This window comes from Leptinotarsa decemlineata, unplaced genomic scaffold, assembly GCF_025532065.1.
Source record: "Leptinotarsa decemlineata unplaced genomic scaffold, Ldec_3_MD MMD2_P_RNA_scaffold_2, whole genome shotgun sequence".
In the NCBI taxonomy this organism is placed as follows: Eukaryota; Metazoa; Arthropoda; class Insecta; order Coleoptera; family Chrysomelidae; genus Leptinotarsa; species Leptinotarsa decemlineata.
In genome coordinates, this window is record NW_027412529.1 from 24592915 (window position 1) to 24616320 (window position 23406).

Here is a 23406-nt window from a genome sequence, read left to right on the forward strand (position 1 = left end):
AAATTTCTTTATATGAAAGATTCTATCTTTTTTTCGATGAGGAATCACCTCCTCGAATGTTTTACACTTATTTAGTTACACCCTGTATAACTGAAAGTAACTCATTTGGATATTTAGCGGTAACAATTGATAGACACCTTCATTGGGACTTACACATAAAAGTAACGGTAGGAAAGATAAGAGGTACACTTTCTAAATTCCAATATCTCAGAAACTTCCTAGACATGGAACACATGAAAACCCTATATTCTGCACTTGTTCAGTCTCAATTGTCACACGGGATAATTGGATGGAGAAGAGTTGAAGATTGTTATTTGGTGAATCTTGGTACAATTTAAGAGTAGATTTTGAAAATAATACTTCGCAAAGGCAGAACATACTCAATTGACAGTGTTTTCAGAGACACAGGTCTTTGACATGAGGTCTCTGTATATGAGGTCTCTGTATATGAGTATAATACTCATAGACAGGTCTCTGTATATGAGTATTATAAATAATATTCGAAAAGGAAATATTCTGATAACCCTAGCTCAACAATCCTACCACAAAAGAAACTGGGATAATTCTGTGATTGCCCCTCATTGTAAGAAAACGATTGGACAGGGAAATGCATGTTACTTGGGACCACGAATTCATCAGATAATACCCGATGTAATCAAAGACAAATTTAATGACAAAAGTTTCAAGAAAAAAGTTAAAAAATGGATATAGCTCACCGAAAGATCATTTTTCCCTAAACTGGTTATTCAAAATGATTAAAAAAAATTATAAAAAAATTGTCCCCTTATAACCTCCCCCTATAACCTCCCTCCCAGAAAAAAAAACAAAAAACACACAGAACAAACTAATTTTAATAACATAGCGGCTATTTTCAGAACTTTTCATGTAACATAATTGCTTTACTTAAGCTATTGTTCTTATCATTCTGTATTATTCCATTTCATTTCATACTAGTTGCTAAACATTGGTCATTTCATCACATACAAAATGTATTTTGCGTTAAACCGTCAATAACTATTGTCGTTGAACTACTGCAAATATTAGCCCGATCGTAAGCACTATTTTATGATTCAGACTTACATTAATACTTTTTCAACATTGATTTTGTAATTTTGTAATACTTAATGATGAATTTCAACTTACCTCATAGGTATTCATTTTTTATTTTTTATTATTCACTTATATATAGCCATTCATATGGCTATATCACGTACAAGGAAAACCCCTTCGGCGATGCTCCTCTGTGATACTGTTGTTCATTTACTCCTTTTTTATATTCGAGAATTATGTATACCTTATATCTATATTGAGTGAATAAGTGATGAGGGCATCATTCCACCAAGGGCTCCAATAATCAGAACAACTATCTTGACAGAGTGATCTGGATAGCCCGCGGAGTTCGAAGAGAAAATCTCTATATTTTATCCGTTTCTCCTCCTCTTTTTGGACGAAATTCGTGTCGCCAGGAGGTAAAAACTCCACGATAAATATCGTTTTGCTCATTAGTTCCAATAAATTCGGCACTTCTCGTTCCCCACAACGGATTCAATATCTCCTGGAGCGTAGGGCAACACCGGTCTCTCATCAATATCGTAAGATTGCCGTAGATGGTAATATAGCACTCCGCATATGCTGGACATGCTGATAACAAGTGCATTAGAGTCTCGGACACCTAGCGGCAGGCTCTGCACCTTGTGTCAGCAACCTCTATACCCATACGCGACTACGGTAGACTAAGGTGTCGAAGACACCATCCTGGCAAGCCATGATGAACCCCTCAGTTTCCACACTCGACCTGCGGAAAATAAAAGTCAGGCGCTTTGATAAGCCAAGGTCTCTAACATTATTGAGGGAGACTCCATGCATTGACTCATCCTTGCATTGACTCATCCTTGTGTTTTTGCAGAAGTGAGGTGATCTTTACGGCTTTTATATGAGGTGTTTGCTGAACGCGTTCCAACTCGGTGACAGAGTTATGGTCACTTCGTTCAGTGTCGAAAACTATACCGAGTCCATCAGCTGCTTGAGCAGCTGCCCTAAAGAGAAATGCTCCAATTCCTGCTTTCTCATTACAGGCTAGATCCAGTACCATTATGTCACGTAGACACTCTAAACTCAAAAGTCCACGTCCTCCCTGTTGTCGGGGAAGTACAACCGTGGAACGGACTGTTTGGGATGCAAACTTCTATAGGGTTGCATCATTTTCCCGGTCTTTACGTCGAGTTGATACAACTCTTCCCGAGTCCACTTCACTACTCCAAACGAGTAGAGTAAGATTGGAACGGTAAGCATATTTGTTGCAGCAACTTTGTTATTTCCCGACAGTTCCGATGACCAGATCTATGTGCTGATACTTGCCGCGGAGAAAGTTCTTCACTGTTGTTACCTCTTGTGAGTGGCGTTGTTCCACCCCGAGGTAAGTATATGCCTCTCTGGCATCCAAATGGTGCAGTATTCTTCCATCTATGAACTGCACATCCTCTCCGTAGTCTTCGCATCGTCCTCTTTCGAGACGGACCATTGCACATTTGTCTATCCCGAATTTCATACCGATTTCATGCGTGTACTCTTTCACCACCCTCAAGGACTGAAGGAAATCCATATAAAACGGATAATAGCAATAGTGAGATGCAGAAGAGAAGGGAACTGAGGGAATCGTCCTCAAATACACATCTTCTGAAAGTGACCTACCCTGTTTGGACTATGGCTTGACCAGATGTTATGGTGAAGCGAGTTTGCCAAAGTGGTATCAGTTGTTTAACACATCTCACTATTTTGTCGGGTACCGTAAGGCATCTGAACAAATGCAAGATGAGCTCATGCGAAATTGTATCAAATGCCTTACGGTAATCGATCCAGGCCATAGAGAGTTTACGCTTACATTGTATCGAGTCCTGCGTTACACATCTATCGATGAGCAGGTTCTCTTTACATCCATCTACTCCTCTCTTCGACCCTCTCTGCTCATATATCAGTTCGAACACTCAGTGAACTGCGGTAAATATTCGTGTGTATAAGATGCTTGTAAACAACTTATAACACGAATTCAAGCATTTTATTGGTCTGTAATTCTTAGGAATCGAAAAATCTCCACTTTTGAGGATGAGAACGGTCCACCCCTCGACAAACCATCGTCTCACTAGTGACTTCTTAGCAGCCACTAGCATTTGTATCCCATCAAGGCAGTGCTGTTTGGTGGTCAGCAGCACGCCTTGACTTGAAGTGTGATGTATACGTTGTAGTTTGGCGGCTATTTGCCGGACTGCAGGCGTGAAAGGCCTGTTGGCTGCCCTGTAATCCATCACACATTGGATACGAGACGTGTGTTGTCTCGCCGACATGATCTTAGCCTCCATCTTGTGTACACGACATTCAATCTTCCGAATCGCAAGGCCGGGATTTCATCCTTCCAATTTGGAAAGAGATTGGACGACGCTATACACGGCGGTGTTGATTTGCCAGTTGTCAGCGTCTTCTTTTGGAACATTGTGAACCTCCGCATCCAAACAAGCCATTTCTTGTGGCTTCAGGGGCCTAATTCTGTGGAGTGCCTTGCATGTTCTGACTCCATTGGTGGCACGATGCAAGTCTCCTCTCCAGCTGTGCCAACGGCAGGTAGAACTGGAGTACCACAGGGAACAGTTTTAGGTACCGTATTATTTTTTGTTCACATCAATAGTACCTATCTGTTTCATCAGTAATTTTGGGGACTATACCATATCATATGCGGACGGTACAGCAGTCATATTTACGTGAAGTATTTGGAAGTAGGTATTTAAAAAAATAGAAAAGGGACTGAGAGATAACCAGGTATGGCTTGATTACAACTTTCTGAGTCTAAATGTGGAAAAAACTGAATTTATTACATTCACCTAATTGCAGAAAGATCAACCGGTAAATGACAAAATCCATATTTATGACGGAGACTGTACTAATACAACAAACTGCAATTGTGATGTAATAGAAAGATCAGGAATTATTAAATATCTGTGAGTTATTGTGGATCGGTATATGATATGAGATAACCACATAAACCATATGGTGAAACGGCTCAGACTTCAACTAAAAATCCTATGAATTGAGGAATATTCTGAAGTACGAAAAATTGATCACCAAATACCATTATCTAGATCTAGAAGAACTGTACTCCATACAGTCTATACAGTACTCTATCGAATGTCTGGATAAGGAAATGCATTTCCTGAAAACGGAAGAGCTTGGATGTACACAAACAAATTGACATTTCAATCGACAAAAACTAAAAGCAAACAAGATTCGTCACAAATTCATCTATACACTTACCAGCATTTAATAAAAGTACACATGAAAATATGTTCCAAAATCATTAAATTTTCTGCCAGTCAGAATGAGGAATATTTCCAATCTCAATAAGTTAAAAAAAAATCAGAATATTGGTTATGTTCAATTCCGAACTTCTCGATTTATTCGGCAAAATAGAAACGATATCTAGCAAACTCTTCATCATTCTCAATATTCATCAATTTACTGAATTCATTGATCGAAATGTATATATATAAAGGATAGTTAATAACAAATCATTGAATTTCCTGTGTGGTGGATGGAAAGCACAACACAAGTACTTCAGTTACTTAAGTGCAAACATTCTCACACTGAGGGTAATAAAACTGCAAGTGAACTAACTGTAAATGATGTTTAAAATGAATTTGCCTACCACTAATGATTACTGGAAACTGTCTTTATTTGTTTCAATTGAAGCATGTATCGATTTGTGTTGAATTTATGGTTTGAATATCTATTTATGTGAAATAAAAATTAACACTTGCCGAATATCACCATCATGGTGTTATACAAAACTGAAAAATAATTTCAATAATCTCTAGCACCTTTCCTTGATTGGTAATATTTTTGAAAACTAAATCTTTCAAACATAAAAAAGTCCTTTCTTTAGATTTTGAAAATTCTTGCACGGCTTTTATAAATTTGAATACTGATTTCAATTGGGATCTTTTCTAACTGAACGTCATGAAAAATTAAGACAGTAAACCTATACGAGGGTGGTGAGATGATTAGTCACAAAACATAGCTTTTCCATTACATCTCCATGTAAAATTTAATTTTGTCAACATTCCGTCAACTTTTTCAATAAAAAATTAATGTACGGTATTAGTACAGTCATACACTATATAATTTTTGATGCTATTGGAAAATATTGTTGATTAAAATCAATGGAATCGAGTGAAAAACTTTCTGATTCAAAATACTTATACAAAATACGAAGGTTATTTCTGCGGACGTGAAAGATCTTAACTTTCTAACAGAACTAGATACCAAGTTCGCTCAAGAAATACATAATTCTTTTCTGGTGGAAAAGACGATGAAGTGACTTCACTTGTCACCAGGAAGCCAACTTTTTTCAATTGAAGGGAGTCTTGTGCTACTTCTTTTTTTTCATATTTGACTATCCGATTCTAGGTGATTAGTTGTGAATTCTGTTCAGGATCTGCAAACTGAAAATAAATATGATGATTTCAAAATTAAATAAACTTCCCTTCAACTAATCCTGATAAATATTAAACGTTTTTATATTTCACTTATTAGCAATAACCAAATCTGTTTACAAATTCATTTCTCACATTCTGTAATGTTTCCGGGGTAATTTCGTAAGTTATTTCATTGAACCCTTTTATCCATATAATATATAGCATCTGAGAAATTCAGTGTACTGTCTGTCGGATTGTTTATTCGTTAATTAAATAAGTCAGTTCTACCTGAAAATGTTCAGGCAATTGGGGGGTGGCATTTTCTCTTACGTACTTGAAGTATCGTTCCTATAATAAAATTTTTTGACTAGAAGAGACGATTTTTTATGAATTGAATACCTGGAATATTGTGTTTTGATCTTAATATGAATATTATTATTTCAGGTTACACTGTAAGACAGTGTAACAAGGACATCGTCATTATTATTATAGGCTGGCCGACTGTGTCTAATGGACGACAATTATCTAAATCGGTTAAAAAGCAAACGTTATTTCTGAAAATGTTCCGCTGAATCACTTGATATGACTTCCTCAGGCTATTTTTTTGGGACTGAATGAAATATATAGTATATGTTACAGAAATACACGTTTGAGGTTAGTTAGCGCAGTGGTTATGCTCTCATGATCGAAAAGTCGTGATAGTTTTATGGGAGAATTTATCTAGTTGAATTTGGAATGATTCTGTAACGTTACATGACTGACGGACTGTGGATAGCCACAATGCTATCTAGGTGGCTTTAGGAATTAATGCCATTCCCTAACCAAAATACGAGGCTAATATCCAAATACTCGATTCCATTGACACATAAGAAAAAAATACAGACCATTTCATTGCATGGTAATCAGTTTGGTATTCTTGCTCGAGTCCTCTGAATCAAATCAACCTTTCCATCCTTCCATCTTATTCAACTTCCCACCTATCGGTAGATTTTTTTCAATTCTGCTTTCAGTCATCTTCGATTGATTGCAATACTTTTATTTTATTTTCACTTGTTTTGGCATCTTGGTGAGTGAGCATTATTTGAGAACTTCTAAGGAAATGAACAAAATCTTTGAATTCACTAGGAATTTTTATATTTCTTTCACTTCGTATATTATTTGGATTGTTTCAGTACAGCTTGTGTTGTAAAAATTTGTATTCTCTACATGTTTTTTATTATATTGAATGTTTTCTGAATTCTCTATATCATTTTCATTTTTGTTCTGCTCCCTATTTAATAATCGTTTATTTTCACCTGTTTAACAACATTTCTAGATATAATTGTTTTCATATTTGTCGAATTCCAAAATATTCATTCATTTTGACTGTAGCCAAAAAGACATACTTTTCGCTTCGATAAATGTATTTTTGTATATCAAATATTTTACCGTGAGCAGCACTACCAAAAACTAGATGTAAACTAGATAGATCTGCACAAATTTCATTAATTGAGTGGGCATATTTGGAGACTGGCTGTAAATCAAATTATCTAATAGAACAATTCCTGAAGGCCAGTCTCAAATTACCTATACTGTAGGTTAATGGGCTGATACCTATTAGACAACTATGAAGGGTGTAGGATTATATCCGACAGGTGTCAGTGCACGATTCTTCACTGAAGTTATTCCTGCATATGCTGTTGGCGATACAATTGCCGCAATTATTGGAACAAACTTGCAGACTGGTTTCGGGCTGTTGGCCACTCGTCAGTGCAAGGTTGCCTATCATTGGCACTGTTAATGTCAGTGCATTAACTTCAGAGTAGATAGATCTGGTCTTTTATCATACCACTTTTCATGATGCGTAACATTTAGTGTAAATTTCTTTGGGTATCTGTGAGTCGGCTCTGGCGTTTTCCATTAGAGTCCTCTGGATTATTTCAGATTTGTCATTGAGCTGTGGTGAATGCGGTACAGAGTAGTACCACTTCAACACGAGATTTTGAAATTGTTGTGGATGTAGTTGCCTTTGTTTCTGTTATTTCAATATTCGGGTTCCATTTAGCGTCTGTTTCATTATTATTTTTTTTACAATTTCAGAAGTTTCGAATTTTCTCTAGAACAAACGGTTACCACCGGTTGAATACCGAAAAAGACTTCTTCTTTTCCACTGCAGATTCCACTGCTGAGTAAATTTATGGGCTTTGGTTTCATCTAGTTGTTTCTTAGTGAAGGCTACAATGGAAGACTCATAGATCGAGTCTACTCCATAGATGGTGAACATATAGGAGGTTAGGTTAGGTTAGGTCCAAAGTGACCCTCCACCGCAACCTGCAAGGGTTTATTGTGGCTCGCACCTATTCACACTCGACCAAATAAACCCAGCTTCTTAACGAAGCCGATTACTTTGTATGGTGAGTGGTATTTCCGGTCAGATGGTAAGAGTACGACTCTGCCGAACTCTAAAAACCCGATTCGGTACCCAGCGGGGCAGGCACAAAGTATGTGATCTGCTGTTTCATCATTTTCCAGACAAAGGCGACACACACTCTCTTCCGACAGTCCGAGTCTCTGCATATGATGATTCAAATCACAGTGACCTGTAAGAAGGCCTGTTAGACATTGTAGTTTATCCCTACTGTAGTCTAACAACTGTTTGGTATCAAGCTTCGAAGGGTGAATAAAAGCCTAAGAGTGAGCCAATCCTGAAAGATTCTGCCAGAAGTCCATAAATCTTCTTGCCATTCATATAGGGGGAGATGTCATCGCCATTACTTACACAGACTTATTCACCTTCGAAACTCGTGAATTGAGTCTTCAGTTTTTTCGTAAGAGATATTCCGTCTTGACATACACGAGTTTGTTCTTCAGGTAGAGTAAGTTGAGCCCTGGAATGCATTCAGGGTTCAGTCTATCACCACTGATAAGACATATGGTTTGTCGAAATAGCACAGTCTGGTAATGGATTATGCTTTGTTTTTTGAGCTCTGGTTTCATATAGTTGATCGTTCATTTTCGACTCATTTTTGAATTTGTCGGTTATTCCCAAGAAAAAAAAGTCAAAATGAAAAATATTTTGCCTGATTGGGATCCAAGACAGATGAAAAATATATCTCAATTCGAAAAATAATTATACAGAATTATATATCATACTTTTGTTTCAGAAAAACTCATAAACTAATTTTGAGTTGGAAAATAACCGCAAACTGGTTATTCTTCATTTTTTTTCTGTTCGATCGCAGAACCAATGAAAAAATAACGGTAATGTTATTCAGTAACAGTTCATACTTTGTGTTTTGATAGGGATATTTTTACACAAATATGCTAATCGTCAAACTAATCCTCAATGGATGAGAGAAGGCAATATGCAGTACTTTAATGAAGAATTGTTTGGTGGTGTCATTGTTCGCTTTTTTATCGATGAAAATCTAAATGAAATTTAACGCTGCTCCAAAATTATGCAAACTTTAGCAAATTTGTATATTGGCGAACATGAAGCAAAATGCATTACCTAATCAATTACCAATGAATTTATTGTTTTCAACGGATTCAACCAGTTGAATTGGTTTTTACTACCAAAAAGGATATATCGCTAGTGACATGTTTATCTAGATTCTCATGAGAATATGCCATTTCATTTCTTCTGCTTTTTCTACTTACTTCTTACTTATGATGAGAAGAAACTTCAAAAATCAAATTCAAATGAGATACTGCCTTCATGTTTCATCATCTAAGTTATAAACTGAGAGTTGTGAAAGTACTAGAAGTGTAAAGTGAGTATAAAATTTTCAATTAAAAGGAACAATGTTTATTCAAGAGTAACTATACGTTTCAGTGACAATAAAAATTAATATCCATCTGCAAAGATTTATGCATTAGCTACCATTCACAACAATACAATGTCAGACATATTTTTAATTTTATGACTCCAAAAGAAAAGATATATAGCCATTGTTCGACTCCTAAATAAATTAAATCGTTAACATTTATAGTGTTCAAGTCTAATTCAATCGGTGGAATTTAAATATTTATATCGTTTGAGTAGAGATTTAGTATGTTCAACTTGATTTTTTATGATGAAGATAGTCTCCGGCGCCTAAAAATGCTGTAGCTCGAGCAAGCTGCTTTTTATGGCGAACAAAAATGGCCATTTACCGAGGACCCAACCGATAAATATGTTCATTCGGAATATTATCTACGAGCGAAAGTTTCACTTCTTAGGCCCGATTACAGCGATTTAACTGGTTCACCTTCCTTAAATCTTAATAGGAATGTAAAGGGAGATATATTCGTCAAATTAAGTGAGAGAAAAAATATTAGATTTGGATTTAAAATAGGTTCTCTGAATAACACTGAGTTTCACCAATGATTATGAGTACGTCATGGACCTACATTTTCCTTCTAGAAATATTGTAATCACATTTTCTTTTTCTCTGTATTTATAGAAATGGATTTAACAGTTTTTGGTGCAAAGTTCGTGGCTCAATGGGAGTTTCCGCAGAAATATATATTACCAGTTCTTTTTTGATGAAGTTGCAGAACATGAATTTGAAGTATACTTTTGATCAATAAAATTATATGGAACAATATACTTAGAAACTAGGTTTTCAAACCTGGAATCTAAGTGAGTTGGTTTCATATACAGGCGACACTCAGTGTAAGAAACTGAATCAGTTCTATCTCGAAAATAGAACCGATTTTTGATGGAAACCCACTATAACGTAATCAAATAATACTTTATCATGAGATTTTTACTTGACAGTTCACAAAATCTCGACACATTTTCCACAATACAAGAAAGTTCAATCTCACTTCCTAAGTAGAACAATATATCATAGAGTACAATATTCGATAGAAAATAAACTGCTTGACTTCCTACTTCTTTACTGAAATATAAAGTATGTAGAATTTTGGGAGGAAAAAATGAAAACTGAAAATGTCAATAATATTTGGTTTATATTTTTTGAAAAACATTGTTGTAGCGATGTCAATATTTCTTACTGTTATTAGGTGCATCATCTTCTTCTGATCTGAAAAACAAATATAGCCTGAATCAATAGAAAATCCACTGGAGTGTAATAAATGACAAACTGAAAATTTGTCTCGAAAAGTCACTGCGAAATATATATCATTGAAGGGTCCAGTAAATCGGAAACTGTTGCCTACAAATTGTATAAATAACTGTTGTTGACTCCGTGCATATGTGTTGTTTTCTGCTTTCGGCAAACAAGTGTTGCCCGTCTTTACACTTGATTGCACCGCGCTGATAATTTTTTTATCGAGAGTAACTAATAAAACTCATTAACGGCGTAACAGTTTCTTTCAATGAGATATTTTTTCAATTGTCTTTTGAATATGCAGATATTCATCGAGTCCTTGATAGAAACATCTAACTTGTTATATAGTTTGGGTCCAAGGTATAGGTGACTCTTCTGGTAGAGAGAGGTTCGGTGAGGATTCGCTATCAGCAACCCTCTAGCTCTAGTTGCGTATGGGTGGTTTGCGCTAAACTTTTCTCTATTCTTATAAACGTAGACACATATCATATATATATACAGACCAGCAACTGTATTTCCAGCTCTTTGAATGACCTTCTGCATGAGTGTCGCCATCCTAAATTAGCAATTATTCTGACCGCGCGTTTTTCTAAAATAAATACTTTTTCAGCAGAGGCGCTCATACACCAATTCAAGATTCCATAGCGCAAGTGACAGCCAATAGTTGCACAACTAGATTTCGGAGAACCTCTCTTCCACAATGATTTGACATAAATCTCAGTGCATAAGAGTTATTTCGTAGTTTATCATATAGTGAATCTATATGACGACTCCAATTGAGCTTATGATCTAGAATTAGACCTAGCATTTTTATTTCTGGGTAGGATGTCAACCTAGAGTTGGCTATCTTCATATATTTTGAGAGTTTCGTTGGTTTTTTGTTGATCTTATGCTCAATGCATCTTTGATTATTCTGCTTTAGTTTATCCCTGTATGTTATAGTTACTTGAAAATCCTAATTTATTTATTTATTTGGTAGTGGCTACAAAGACAACTATTAGAATAAACAGTTGTTAACAAAATGAGTTGCTCAAAGTGTAATTTTCAAGAGACAAAGAATGAACAGTTGGCTGTATGTGACAGTTGTAATGGAAAATTATGCCAATCTTGTGCACAGCTGTCCGCAACAGAGCATAGAGCTGCTACTATGATGGGTAGAAAACTATTGATTCACTTGTGCTGGTAATGTAGAACCAGAGTTTGTACAAATAGCAAACCTGACCCAAACGATGCAGGTGAAAAAAATCAAAAATATTATGAAGGAACTGCTTCCTTCTCTTACAACTGATAAAAATGAAATATTCATTGAAATGAAAGGAATTAAGAATCAGATAACATTTCTTAAATAATCCAATATTGAACTAATCCAATATCGCAATGATCTCAACCTTGACAAATCCTTGTAAAAAACCTGCTTCCAGTCTCAGTTCCAATACTCTTCTTGTTCCTGTTTCCATGAAGAGTCCCATGAATCAAATTTACTTTTCACAAGTTAATAGTACCGTGAAGACATCTTATAGTCAAACGATCGCAAGTCAACAGTCAAAGCTCCCGTGCATCTAGTACATTGTTAAAAAGGGAAATGAAATCTCCTTATAATTAAACGGTAATTAACTTCTCACCTCAAAAAGTACAAACATTTGTGAATTACCGAAGGTTCAAACTGAGACATAATATATGGTAGTTTACTACCATAGGGGAAGAAAAAAATGATGGAACTGAAGCACGAGATATTGTAGAGACGAAAAGAAGACAGAGAAAGGAAAGAAAAATCAATCATGGCACAGGTGAAGGAGATGAAAAATTTCGTGGAAAAACGGAAAACAAAACAATTTGCTTAGGTATATATTATCTAAGTTCTAGATAGCACCTGCAATTCCTGCAAAATAAGTTAAAATCACAAGATGTGAGTGTAAAAAAGCTAGAGTTTGCGAATCCCCGTCCTGACAATCAATCATTTATGATTTGTCATCCCAGAATATTTACAAATAGTGAATGATGCCAACTTTTGGCTTTCAAAAGATTTGACTTCAAAAAAGGCAAGAGATACCTGAGTGATCACACTAATTTAGAAGAAGCTAGTGCATCCCAACCACTGAGTTTTAGGATAAACGATCCCGCAGAAAATCTTCAGGAAAACTCTTTGAAGATTTTTTACTTGAACATTCAGTGTCTCACTAATGAAGTTGACAAGTTGCGATTGCATCTTGAAGACGAACCTCATGATATTATTTGCCTGACCGAACATTGGCTAAATAAAGGCTGCTTAAATATTTCAAACATTAAGTATAACTGGAGTTTTGTCCCAATAACAAACCGTTATTTTACCACCTCGACACATGTTTCGATCAACAAGTGATCATCTTTAGGAAGAAAATCAAACCAAACTGTTTAGTTTGATCTTCTTCTTGAAAATGATTACTTGGTGATCGAAACACGTGTCGAGGATTAAACTAAATTCTTTGGTTTGATTTTACTCTTGAGGATAATCACTTGGTGATCGAAACACGTATCGAGGTGTTAAAATAACGGTTTGGTGTTGGGAAAAAACTTCAGTAATATTCATTACTGCAGTAAAGGTTCCAAACAGAGCATCACACGTATTTTAAAACATTCACATTTTCAACCTTATATCATGCTATTACACAAAAACTATGCAACACGGTGGTATTGCAATATATGTAAATGGCAAAATGACTTGTAAACTACTTCTTTCAGAATCGTTTTGTGTTGAACAACATGCAGAAATTTGTGAAATCGTATTAATTGAATTTAATACTGCCCTGATAACTACTTACAGGTTCTCTTTGTCCCAAGTATATGATTTATTTCTCAATAAATTATCATAAAAATTTCAGATCAATACAATAATATGATCATTGTTAGAGATTTTAATATTGACATAAATAACGTAAATTTTTCCCTTTGGAGAAATCTAAAAATAAATATGTCAAAAGACCAATAAACTTTTTCACTGATGATTTGCGCAAAATGAGAAATACATTGAATACACTTCAAAGAGTTAACATCCCTTCAGAAAATCCTAAAGAATATATAGAATTCAAACGAAGATACCAAAGTGAAATACATTTGGCCAGAAGAAACTCTTACGTCAAATTACAAATTCAAAGATACATGAAGACTGACCAATTTTGAACGAAACTCTTCAAATAAGGTCAATAAAAATACTACTTCTATCAATCCATATGAATTTCATATATTTTTTCAAAATATAGCTGAAAATATAATTAAATCTCTTTCAGCATGTAATACCAATACATTAGACTATTTAATTAGTTTTTCCAAATCGTGTGATTCATTTTTCATGCTTCCTGTATCATATAAACAGTCGAATCCTCAAAGAAACTATGAACACTCACTGTTAGCGCTGTTTGCATGAAGGACATTTTCCAGGTGTATTTAAAATCTGCCAAGTAATACCCATCCTTAAAAAAAGAGATCCAAATTCACTTGATGAATACCGACCTATTTCAATTATACTTTTTTTGTGAAAAATCGTTGAAATTATCGTAAAAGAGCGTCTAATGCTATTTCTGAATAAACACAATATTCTACATGAACATTAATTTGGATTCATCAGAAATAGATCCACCACCGACGAAGTACTTGAAGTCACCCAACAGGTGATTAGAAACGTGGAAAATGGAGACCATACGGTACTAACATTGTGGGATCTGAGCAAAGCTGTTGACTGTGTAAACCAGCATTTACTACTAGAGAAACTTGAATTTTATATTATCAGGGGATCAGCTTTAAAATTCTTCCGATCTTGTCTATAATCTAGAAAGCAGGCAGTATACGTAAATGGTCTATTAATCATGAAATACCTTTGGGATCCATCTTGGGTCCATCCCTTTTTGTAATCTTCAAAAATTACATATTTTATTACCTTCTACCCAGTACAATAATCTGCTTTGCCGACGACACCACAATGTTACAATAAAATTCTGATATCTCAAATTTACTTGTGAATGCCAATGAAACCGAAGACAAAGCAGTATACTGGTTTACATCCAACAAACTGAAACTTAACAGGAAAAGAACTCAGAAAATAACTATATCTTCTAATACCAGGGTAACAATCAAAGCTCAAATTAAATTATTAGGTATACTTATTGATGAATCGCTTCGATGGGAATCACATATTGACCATCTCTGTAAAAAACTTTCGGCACAATTGTTTGTACTTCACCAGGTGAAAAAAGCATTGAATCATAAAACACTTCTCACTTCGTATCATTTCCTTTTTCACTGTCACCTTTCATATGGGATACTCTTTTGGGGTAGATCTACTTACGCGATCAGAGTTTTTCGCAGGCAGAAAAAAGCCATCAGAATTATAGCTGGAGCTCCATTCGATGCACACTGACAATCACTTTTTAGAAAATAGGAAATAATGTCTTTGTCCTGTACGTTGATTTTCTACTCACTGTTAGAAATACTTAAACAAAATACTACCCTACAAATAATCAAATCATCATAATTATGAAGCTATAAATGCGAGACAACTCAGACAGCAAAGATTTAAACTTGAAATATAATTACGAAATTCTTTGGACATTGAATTGTTCAACAAACTTCCATATAATGTGACTGAATTGAATTTAAATTTGTTCAAAAGGAAAATCAAAGAGTACCTTATACGAAATTGATTTTTTTCTGTACGTGATTCCATGCAAAGTACATATTCAGACTAAATAACCCTAAATTTTACATTATTATTTATATATTTGAAAATTTTTTTTCGATTCTTTATTCGTCATCTATTTTATAAATCATTTTCAAATTGAAATTCAATGATGCTTTTATATTGTTCACTCTATTTGCACACTAATTTGTACCAACTGTCTATGACTTGTCACAAATGTATATTTATATCATGATCAAATAAAATCTATCTACCTATCTATCTATTTTTTTTTTTTAGGAGGAGGGGAAATCTTCATAGAATCTGTGCCGGATTCCTACCGACTAAAACCCCTCCCCCGTTGCTCAGCAATACGTACCGGAAACCGCTCTCGCATTACTTCGATACGTATGCCCTAGACAGTGTTTATACGAAACACTAAAAGTAAAAAATTAAAGAGCTATAGGACGTTTACATATGCATTTAAAGAAAATATCACAGTTTCTATCACGAACTTCTGGCAGCTATCACATTTGGTCATCGATTTGTGCTCCGCCTGATCTCAAGTTTCCTTGAGCTTATTTCTCGTCATCTGCTCTCTCTTTCCTTAGTTTTGATGATTTCTCTTATCGTCATATAGGTTTTGTTCCAAGTCTCTTCGCCACGTAAGAGACTTTCCGTCATATTTTCGGCATTGAATATGGTGTTTGTTCTATCTATCTATCTATCTATCTATCTATCTATCTATCTATCTATCTATCTATCTATCTATCTATCTATCTATCTATCTATCTATCTATCTATCTATCTATCTATCTATCTATCTATCTATCTATCTATCTATCTATCTATCTATCTATCTATCTATCTATCTATCTATCTATCTATCTATCTATCTATCTATCTATCTATCTATCTATCTATCTATCTATCTATCTATCTATCTATCTATCTATCTATCTATCTATCTATCTATCTATCTATCTATCTATCTATCTATCTATCTATCTATCTATCTATCTATCTATCTATCTATCTATCTATCTATCTATCTATCTATCTATCTATCTATCTATCTATCTATCTATCTATCTATCTATCTATCTATCTATCTATCTATCTATCTATCTATCTATCTATCTATCTATCTATCTATCTATCTATCTATCTATCTATCTATCTATCTATCTATCTATCTATCTATCTATCTATCTATCTATCTATCTATCTATCTATCTATCTATCTATCTATCTATCTATCTATCTATCTATCTATCTATCTATCTATCTATCTATCTATCTATCTATCTATCTATCTATCTATCTATCTATCTATCTATCTATCTATCTATCTATCTATCTATCTATCTATCTATCTATCTATCTATCTATCTATCTATCTATCTATCTATCTATCTATCTATCTATCTATCTATCTATCTATCTATCTATCTATCTATCTATCTATCTATCTATCTATCTATCTATCTATCTATCTATCTATCTATCTATCTATCTATCTATCTATCTATCTATCTATCTATCTATCTATCTATCTATCTATCTATCTATCTATCTATCTATCTATCTATCTATCTATCTATCTATCTATCTATCTATCTATCTATCTATCTATCTATCTATCTATCTATCTATCTATCTATCTATCTATCTATCTATCTATCTATCTATCTATCTATCTATCTATCTATCTATCTATCTATCTATCTATCTATCTATCTATCTATCTATCTATCTATCTATCTATCTATCTATCTATCTATCTATCTATCTATATATCTATCTATCTATCTATCTATCTATCTATCTTTTTTTTTTGTGAGGAGGGGAAATCTTGCATAAGACCCCGGTGAAGCCGGGAGTGTCGGATTCTTACCGACTAAAACCCCTCCTCTCTCCAAGCACCACGTACCGGAACCGCTTTCGCATTACTTCAATACGCGGGCCGTTGTTCAGTTCAGAAAAACTAGTAGTGTCAATTTTTGTGCATTACAACTTATGGTCTGCTTTCTCTCTCCTTAATTTCAATAATGGATCTTATCGTTTTATAGCTACGACCCCAAGTGTGTTCTCCTGATGATAGATCTTCCATCATATTTTGTGGCGTGAATATACGCCCAGTTCCTTGCTGGTATGCAGTGCGAGTGTCCTCCCATCTTGCACATACGAACAGGGTGTGCGCAGCATCGTCGTCTTCGGGACAGTAGGTGCATGTTGCGGTCTCGGATCTCTTACGGTCGTGTAGGTATTTACGAAAACAGCCATGTCCTGACAGAGCTTGTGTGAGGAAATAGTCAACTTCCCCATATGGCCGATTTACCCAAGTATCGATATCGGGAATCAGTCTATAAGTGCATCTTCCATATGGTTCATTGTTCCAAAGCGATTTCCAGTTGCGTGTGAGGTTTTCTTTGGCCTCTGTTGCAGATATGCCTGCATACCTTTCCTGTCTCTCGACTATTTGCAGTTCTATCGGCGGTACGCCCGCGATTACGCATGCTGCATTAGCCGATATTGTCCTATAGGCACTACAGATCCTGGTTGTCATTTTTCGTTGGATAGCTCTCAGTCTTTGTACCAGTTTCCTGTTTTGGGCTACTGTTTACCAACACGGCGCACCATACAAAATCTGAGAATGGACTACGCTTGACAAGAGTCTCCTCTTCGATGCCTTAGGGCCACCAACATTTGGCATTAGGTTTGATAATGCATTGACGGTTTTTTCTGCCTTGAGAATGCTTTTGTTCACATGATCTGTAAATGTCAGCTTGGTATCGATCCATACCCCGAGATATTTAATAGACTTACTGGGGGAAATTATTATCCCTTCGACGTCAAATTTTATTGTTTTCAGCTTTCTCTTTCTGGTTAGTAGGACAGCTTCCGTTTTTTGGAGAGCGAGTTGTAAACGCTTGGATTTCATCCATCTTGATACGCGCAATAGCGCCCTATTTGCCTGATTCATCAGAAGTTTTTCTTTTTTTGCTGTTACTACCAATGCAACATCGTCTGCAAAGCCCACTAAGTTAACTCCATCTGGAGTTTCGATCGTGAAGAGCTCATCATATAGCAGATTCCACAATGTTGGTCCTAACACTGACCTCTGGGGGACTCCACTATTTATGCGTACTAACTTCCTATCCTCAGTTGTTTCCAGGATAATTTCTCTTTCAGATAGATAAGATGCTATGATAACTATAAGGCTTTCTTTAATTCCTCTGCTTCTCAACGTTTCTAATATCAGCTGCCATGATGCGCTGTTGAAGGCATTTTTCACATCAAGGGTTATTGTCGCACATATATTACCATTCACTGACGCGTCATTTGCAATTCTTAATACGACGTTGACTGCGTCTACAGTTTGTCGCCCTTTTCTGAATCCGAATTGCTGTTCTGATAAGCCACCGGTTCGTGTTATTTCTTCATTTAGCCGATTCAATAGCAAATATTCGTAAAACTTCCCTTCGGAGTCTAATAGGCAAATGGGTCCATACGATGAAGGATTTTCTATATTTTTATCTCCTTTTCTAAGAAGCATCAACCTTAATTTCTTCCACTTGGGTGGGAATATTCCATCTTTGGCTAATTTATTATAGACTGATACTATGTAACTCGGTTTTTCTGAGGCTAACACCTTCATTATTTTTTGAGGTATCTCACTCGGACCAGGGGCATTGTTGTTTTTGAGTTTCTCCGACGTAGTTTCGACTTCTTCAGTTGTGAAATTTTCAAGGTTGTCAGTTCTGTCAAGAGCAAATGATACTTCCTCGTGGATGGGAAAAAGGTGTTTGACTACTTCTTTCATGTCAGCCAAGGTGAGAGATGGTTTTGTTTCAAAACCTAACATGCCCTTCATCACTATTTTATACCCGTTGCCCCAGATGTCGTAATCTACGTCTTCGCACAGTCTCTTCCAGCAATCCTTTTTTGCCTTTTTAATAGCGAATCTCAACCGTTTTTTAGTTTTTTTATAGGCTTCCCACAAACGTTCATTTTCTATTAATGGTGCGTTCTTTGCATTCCTTGTGTGTTCCCTTCGTTTTTTGAGACATTGTTTCCGGAGCTCAGCAATTTCGTCATTCCACCAGTATACCGGCTTTCTAGTGGTACTACCCCTTTTTCTTGGCATGACTGCATTACAGATTTCCTTGAGTTTCATTGAAAATTCTTCTGGAGTAACTGGACCTTGATTTTCATCCAATTCACTAGCGATTTCTTTTAGCTTTTCTTGATCAAGTCTTTTGACTTGCCATCCCTTGTATGACCGATGTTTTCCTGCTACACTTCTATCATTTCTCACCTCAAATATAATGTATCGATGATCGCTGAGAGATTCATCGTCGAGTACATTCCACTGTGTGATGAGGGGTCTAATATTCTCTGTGGAGATAGTTAGGTCCAGGATAGAGCCGTAGCTCTGGTGTACAAAGGTTGGTTTTTCACCGTGGTTTACAACTATAAGGTTGTTGGCTGCAATCCACTCTGTCATTTTATGGCCTCTTGCATCACTGAAGTTCATGCCCCACTCTGGGGATTTGGCATTGAAATCACCAGTTATAATGACCTCGGTTCTAGATGTGCGTATCCTTTGCTCCAGCTCCTGTAGGGTTTTCTCTAGCCTTTCTATGTTGTCGTTACCGGATGAATAGCAGCTGATGATCATAGCCTTGGTAGTTACAATATACGTGAAACCATGTCCATATCCCTGACTTTTAATGGCGGTATTATTATTTATAACCTTGATAGCTGTTTTAAGATCATTCCCATATACCCAGTCTTTTCTTCCGCAGATAGCTCTTGTATTGGGTTCGCTTAAAACGACAAGATCCACTTTCAACACCAACAGGAGCTTGACGGCTCCTGTTGGTGTTGAGTTGTAATATTAACATCTTTTTCTTGATAGTTTTGTCTTACCTCCGCTTCATTTATCCTCCTGTACTCTCTGCATTTGGTCGTGCCCGACTGATGGCCTTCTATCCGACAGTAGATACAGTAGGGTCCGTTGTGGCATTCGACCGCTCGGTGACCTTCCTCTGCACATCTCAGACAAAAGTTTCTCCTATCTGGTCCCGAGCACTGGTCTTTGAAGTGCCCATGTTCCCAACATCTGGAGCATCGGATTTGTTTTTGTCTCTCAGCAAGTCTGCACATCGTCCAACCTATTTTGACCGATTTCAATTCTATCAGTTTATCGGCATCATTTGCACTCATTACCAGAGTAGCATTTTGCCTATTACCATAGGCTGGCCGAAGCGCCCTCACTTCAAATGTATCAGCTTCCTTGCTTATTATTTTGGAGATAGTTTCAGAAACATCGTTTTCGGTGATGGTTGCGTCCATACCCTTGATGTGAACTGTCTTTTTGTTGGAGAGTAAGAGTGTTGTAGCATCCGGTATTTTCTCCATGAGTGCCTTTTTTAGATCCTCCGCTTTGTTTCTTCCATTTTGAACCGTGAGGATCACCTCGTTGTTTCGTGTTTTCCTAATTTCTTTAATATCGGCTCCTATTTCATCAGGGTTCACTGCTGCTTTTATTGTTTTCAGTAAATCTGCATACAAGGTTTCTTTCATCTGGATAAGCAAGGCATCTTGTTTTGGTTTTCTATTTTTTTGGTCTCTGATACTTCTAATTCGTGGCCTTTTGGTCTGTGATGTATTTTCTTCTACGAAGTTTGGTTTATACACACTCAATTGTATATTTGTCCCATCGAGCAAAAATAATAACATCCTTAATACAACTACTCCTAAAACATTTTCTATTTTCGGGATTGCTGGATTTTGTATATTGTGTGTTAAGGCATGGTTCTTAATTCTTGTGAGGGACTGGAAAAGGAGCTCATCCGATTTATCACTAGAGGATATTTGCTCGCCAATGATTGGGTAGTAGATCCATTTCATAGTGGCATTAACATTTCCATCCTTATCAGGGAAACCCAGAGAGTGGCACATCATAGCTACCTCTCCCTCTGTTTTATTCTGACCGATCAATCCATCTTTACCCCCGAATGACTTTATGGCTCTACTTATGACTTTGTCATTCGAGTTTATATTCTTATCATAGGTCAGAATAATTCCTGTGTCCTTTGGTGCATTCCATATGGGTTTTCTTTCGGTTTTAGGATTTCCTAAAAGTTCCTCCTGCCATTCGGCTTCGGTTACGGTGCTGAAACTTCTAAATGTCTCCTCTTTTTTCAGCAATCCCCTTCTACGAAGATTTTTGTACGTTTTTGTACAGTTATCGCATCTACTGTTCGTCGCGGATAACAGGTTGTCTAGTTCTTCTACGTGTTTCATCTTCATAAGATGAATTTGCTCCCGAAGACCCTCATTTTCCGCCACTAGGCTATCGTATTTCTGAGGTACACTGATTTCATCGCTACTTCTGCCTTGCCAATTGTCGAAAGATTCAGGTTGAAGCTTCTCGATCTGAAGGGATAATCGGCTGCTTATTTCGCAGATTTCACTTTTTGGTTTATACATGTTCTTTATCACCTTTTCTAGTAGTTTTACCTGACAAGTTATTTCTTTCAATGTTCGAATAAGGTTGTCTGTTTCTTTCTTTTCTTCTGGAATGCTCTCTTCTCGTTTCCTCTTACATGAATTCTCGTCTGGGAGTGAGAGAGTTCTTGTTCTAGGAGGGGTCCTCACGATAAGGTGTTTCTTAGTGAACGGGTTTTCTATTTCCACTCGATTGGTCTCTACTCTAGTAGTATGAGAACTCTCCTTGGCCCGGAGTTCCACCAAGGAAGAGCCGCAGTTACTGGGTGACGGTCCGGAGGGGCCTGCTTACCACCCTCACTCAGGACCGGTACTGGGCTTCCGAATCCCTGCACCGTAACAAGTTTTTCTTTTTCGGTGTTCATACCATAAAGAATCTAAGGTTGGTATCTTTCTTTGTCTGGCTTTTCCCCCTTGACCCGTCCGGCAAGGGAAACCCTACCGGTAGCGATGCTACCGCCGGCATGGCTCTCAGGATCGTAAAAGCACGCAAGCCCCACTACCACGACAAGGTGAAGATACCCGTCAGGGTGCTAAGTGCACTTAGCACCCTGACGGGTGCCAAAACCTTTAGCATTCAAGTCTCCCGCAATAATTGCCTCCTCTTTTTTTGGTTCGAATAAGTCGACCGATCTCGTGAAGGGTATCCTCTAGGTCTTGAATTTCATCGTTGCCGGAAGAGTAGCAACTGAAGACCATGAACTTTTTTGGGGTAATATATGTAAAGCCTTGTCCGTGTTCCTGATCTTTGATAGGTATGTTACCGCTGGTAATTTCTGATAGTCGTTTTGAAGTCTTCTCCATAAACCCAGTCCTTCCTACCGCGAATAGCATTGATATTTGGTTCGCTTATGATTAGAATTTCTGCTCCAGTGTTTTGGCTGTGGTAATCGCTAGATCATGCGCTTGACGACTCCTGTTGGTGTTAATTTGTAGGATTCTTATTCTGATTGAGATGAATTTCTGATGCCTCAGACCTCTTCCTCTTTGAGATTATTTGGCATTTGCGAGTTCCCGTCTGGTGGCCTTCCAGATTGCATAGAAGGCAGTGTGGTTCGTTTTTGCCTTATAACCTTCCTGCCCACATTTCATACAAAGTTGTTCCCTATTCGGCCTAGTGCACTGTTTCTTCAGATGTCCACTCCCCCAACACTTGAAACATCGCTTATCATTCTTCCTCTCAGAGAATCTACAGGTAGTCCAACCAATTTTTGCTGCTTTAGCTACCAGTAGTTTTTCAGCGTCATTTTCGTGTAATATGATTGTAGCATTTTGCTTATTGCCATAGGCTGGTCGGGGCGCTCTCACTTCGAACTCTTTCGTTTTTTTTTTCAATAATCCAATGTGAAAAGATCCCCATACAATCATGATAAGAATTTAGAGAGCCACAAATATGAATTCCAAAGAAACTCACTCCCAATTATCAACTGAAAAGTGTCATAACGAGCAACTGTGGAAATCGTCGACATTGCTATCAAAGAAAGAGAAAATACAAAAATAATTGTGGCTTGAAGGTATACCTGTTGATAACGAAATGATCAAACTACATATATATAGTTTAACGAAAACAAGATACAAAAAATATGAAATTAAACTTGGCACCTGTTACCACTATTTTAAAATTTAGATCTGAATCTCTTTGAATTTATTGATTCAGATCTGAATCTCTTTGAGTTTATTGATTCATATCTGAATCTCTTTGAGTTTATTGAGGTGGAGAAATTTGTTGTTTGATACCTTC

At 36.5% G+C, this 23406-nt stretch overlaps 1 protein-coding gene across 1 annotated transcript; it reads right to left on the reverse strand.

Moving 5' to 3' along the window:
• Positions 1-17769: 17769 nt before the first annotated feature.
• LOC141484815 (uncharacterized) lies at positions 17770-22030 on the reverse strand. Its single transcript, XM_074180242.1, has 3 exons — positions 21870-22030; positions 20082-21810; positions 17770-20016 (listed from the first exon to the last, which is right to left on the reverse strand). The coding sequence occupies exons 1-3, from the start codon at positions 22028-22030 to the stop codon at positions 17770-17772; spliced, it is 4137 nt and encodes a 1378-aa protein (XP_074036343.1).
• Positions 22031-23406: the final 1376 nt, after the last annotated feature.

Coding starts and splice junctions, on each gene's coding strand:
- LOC141484815 (XM_074180242.1), bottom strand. CDS start 22,030: ATGAACACCGAAAAAGAAAAACTTGTTACGGTGCAGGGATTCGGAAGC. Junction 21,811..21,869: donor AGAGTTCTCATACTACTAGA/GTAGAGACCAAT, acceptor CCTTATCGTGAG/GACCCCTCCTAGAACAAGAA. Junction 20,017..20,081: donor GGAGGATAAATGAAGCGGAG/GTAAGACAAAAC, acceptor GGAGCCGTCAAG/CTCCTGTTGGTGTTGAAAGT.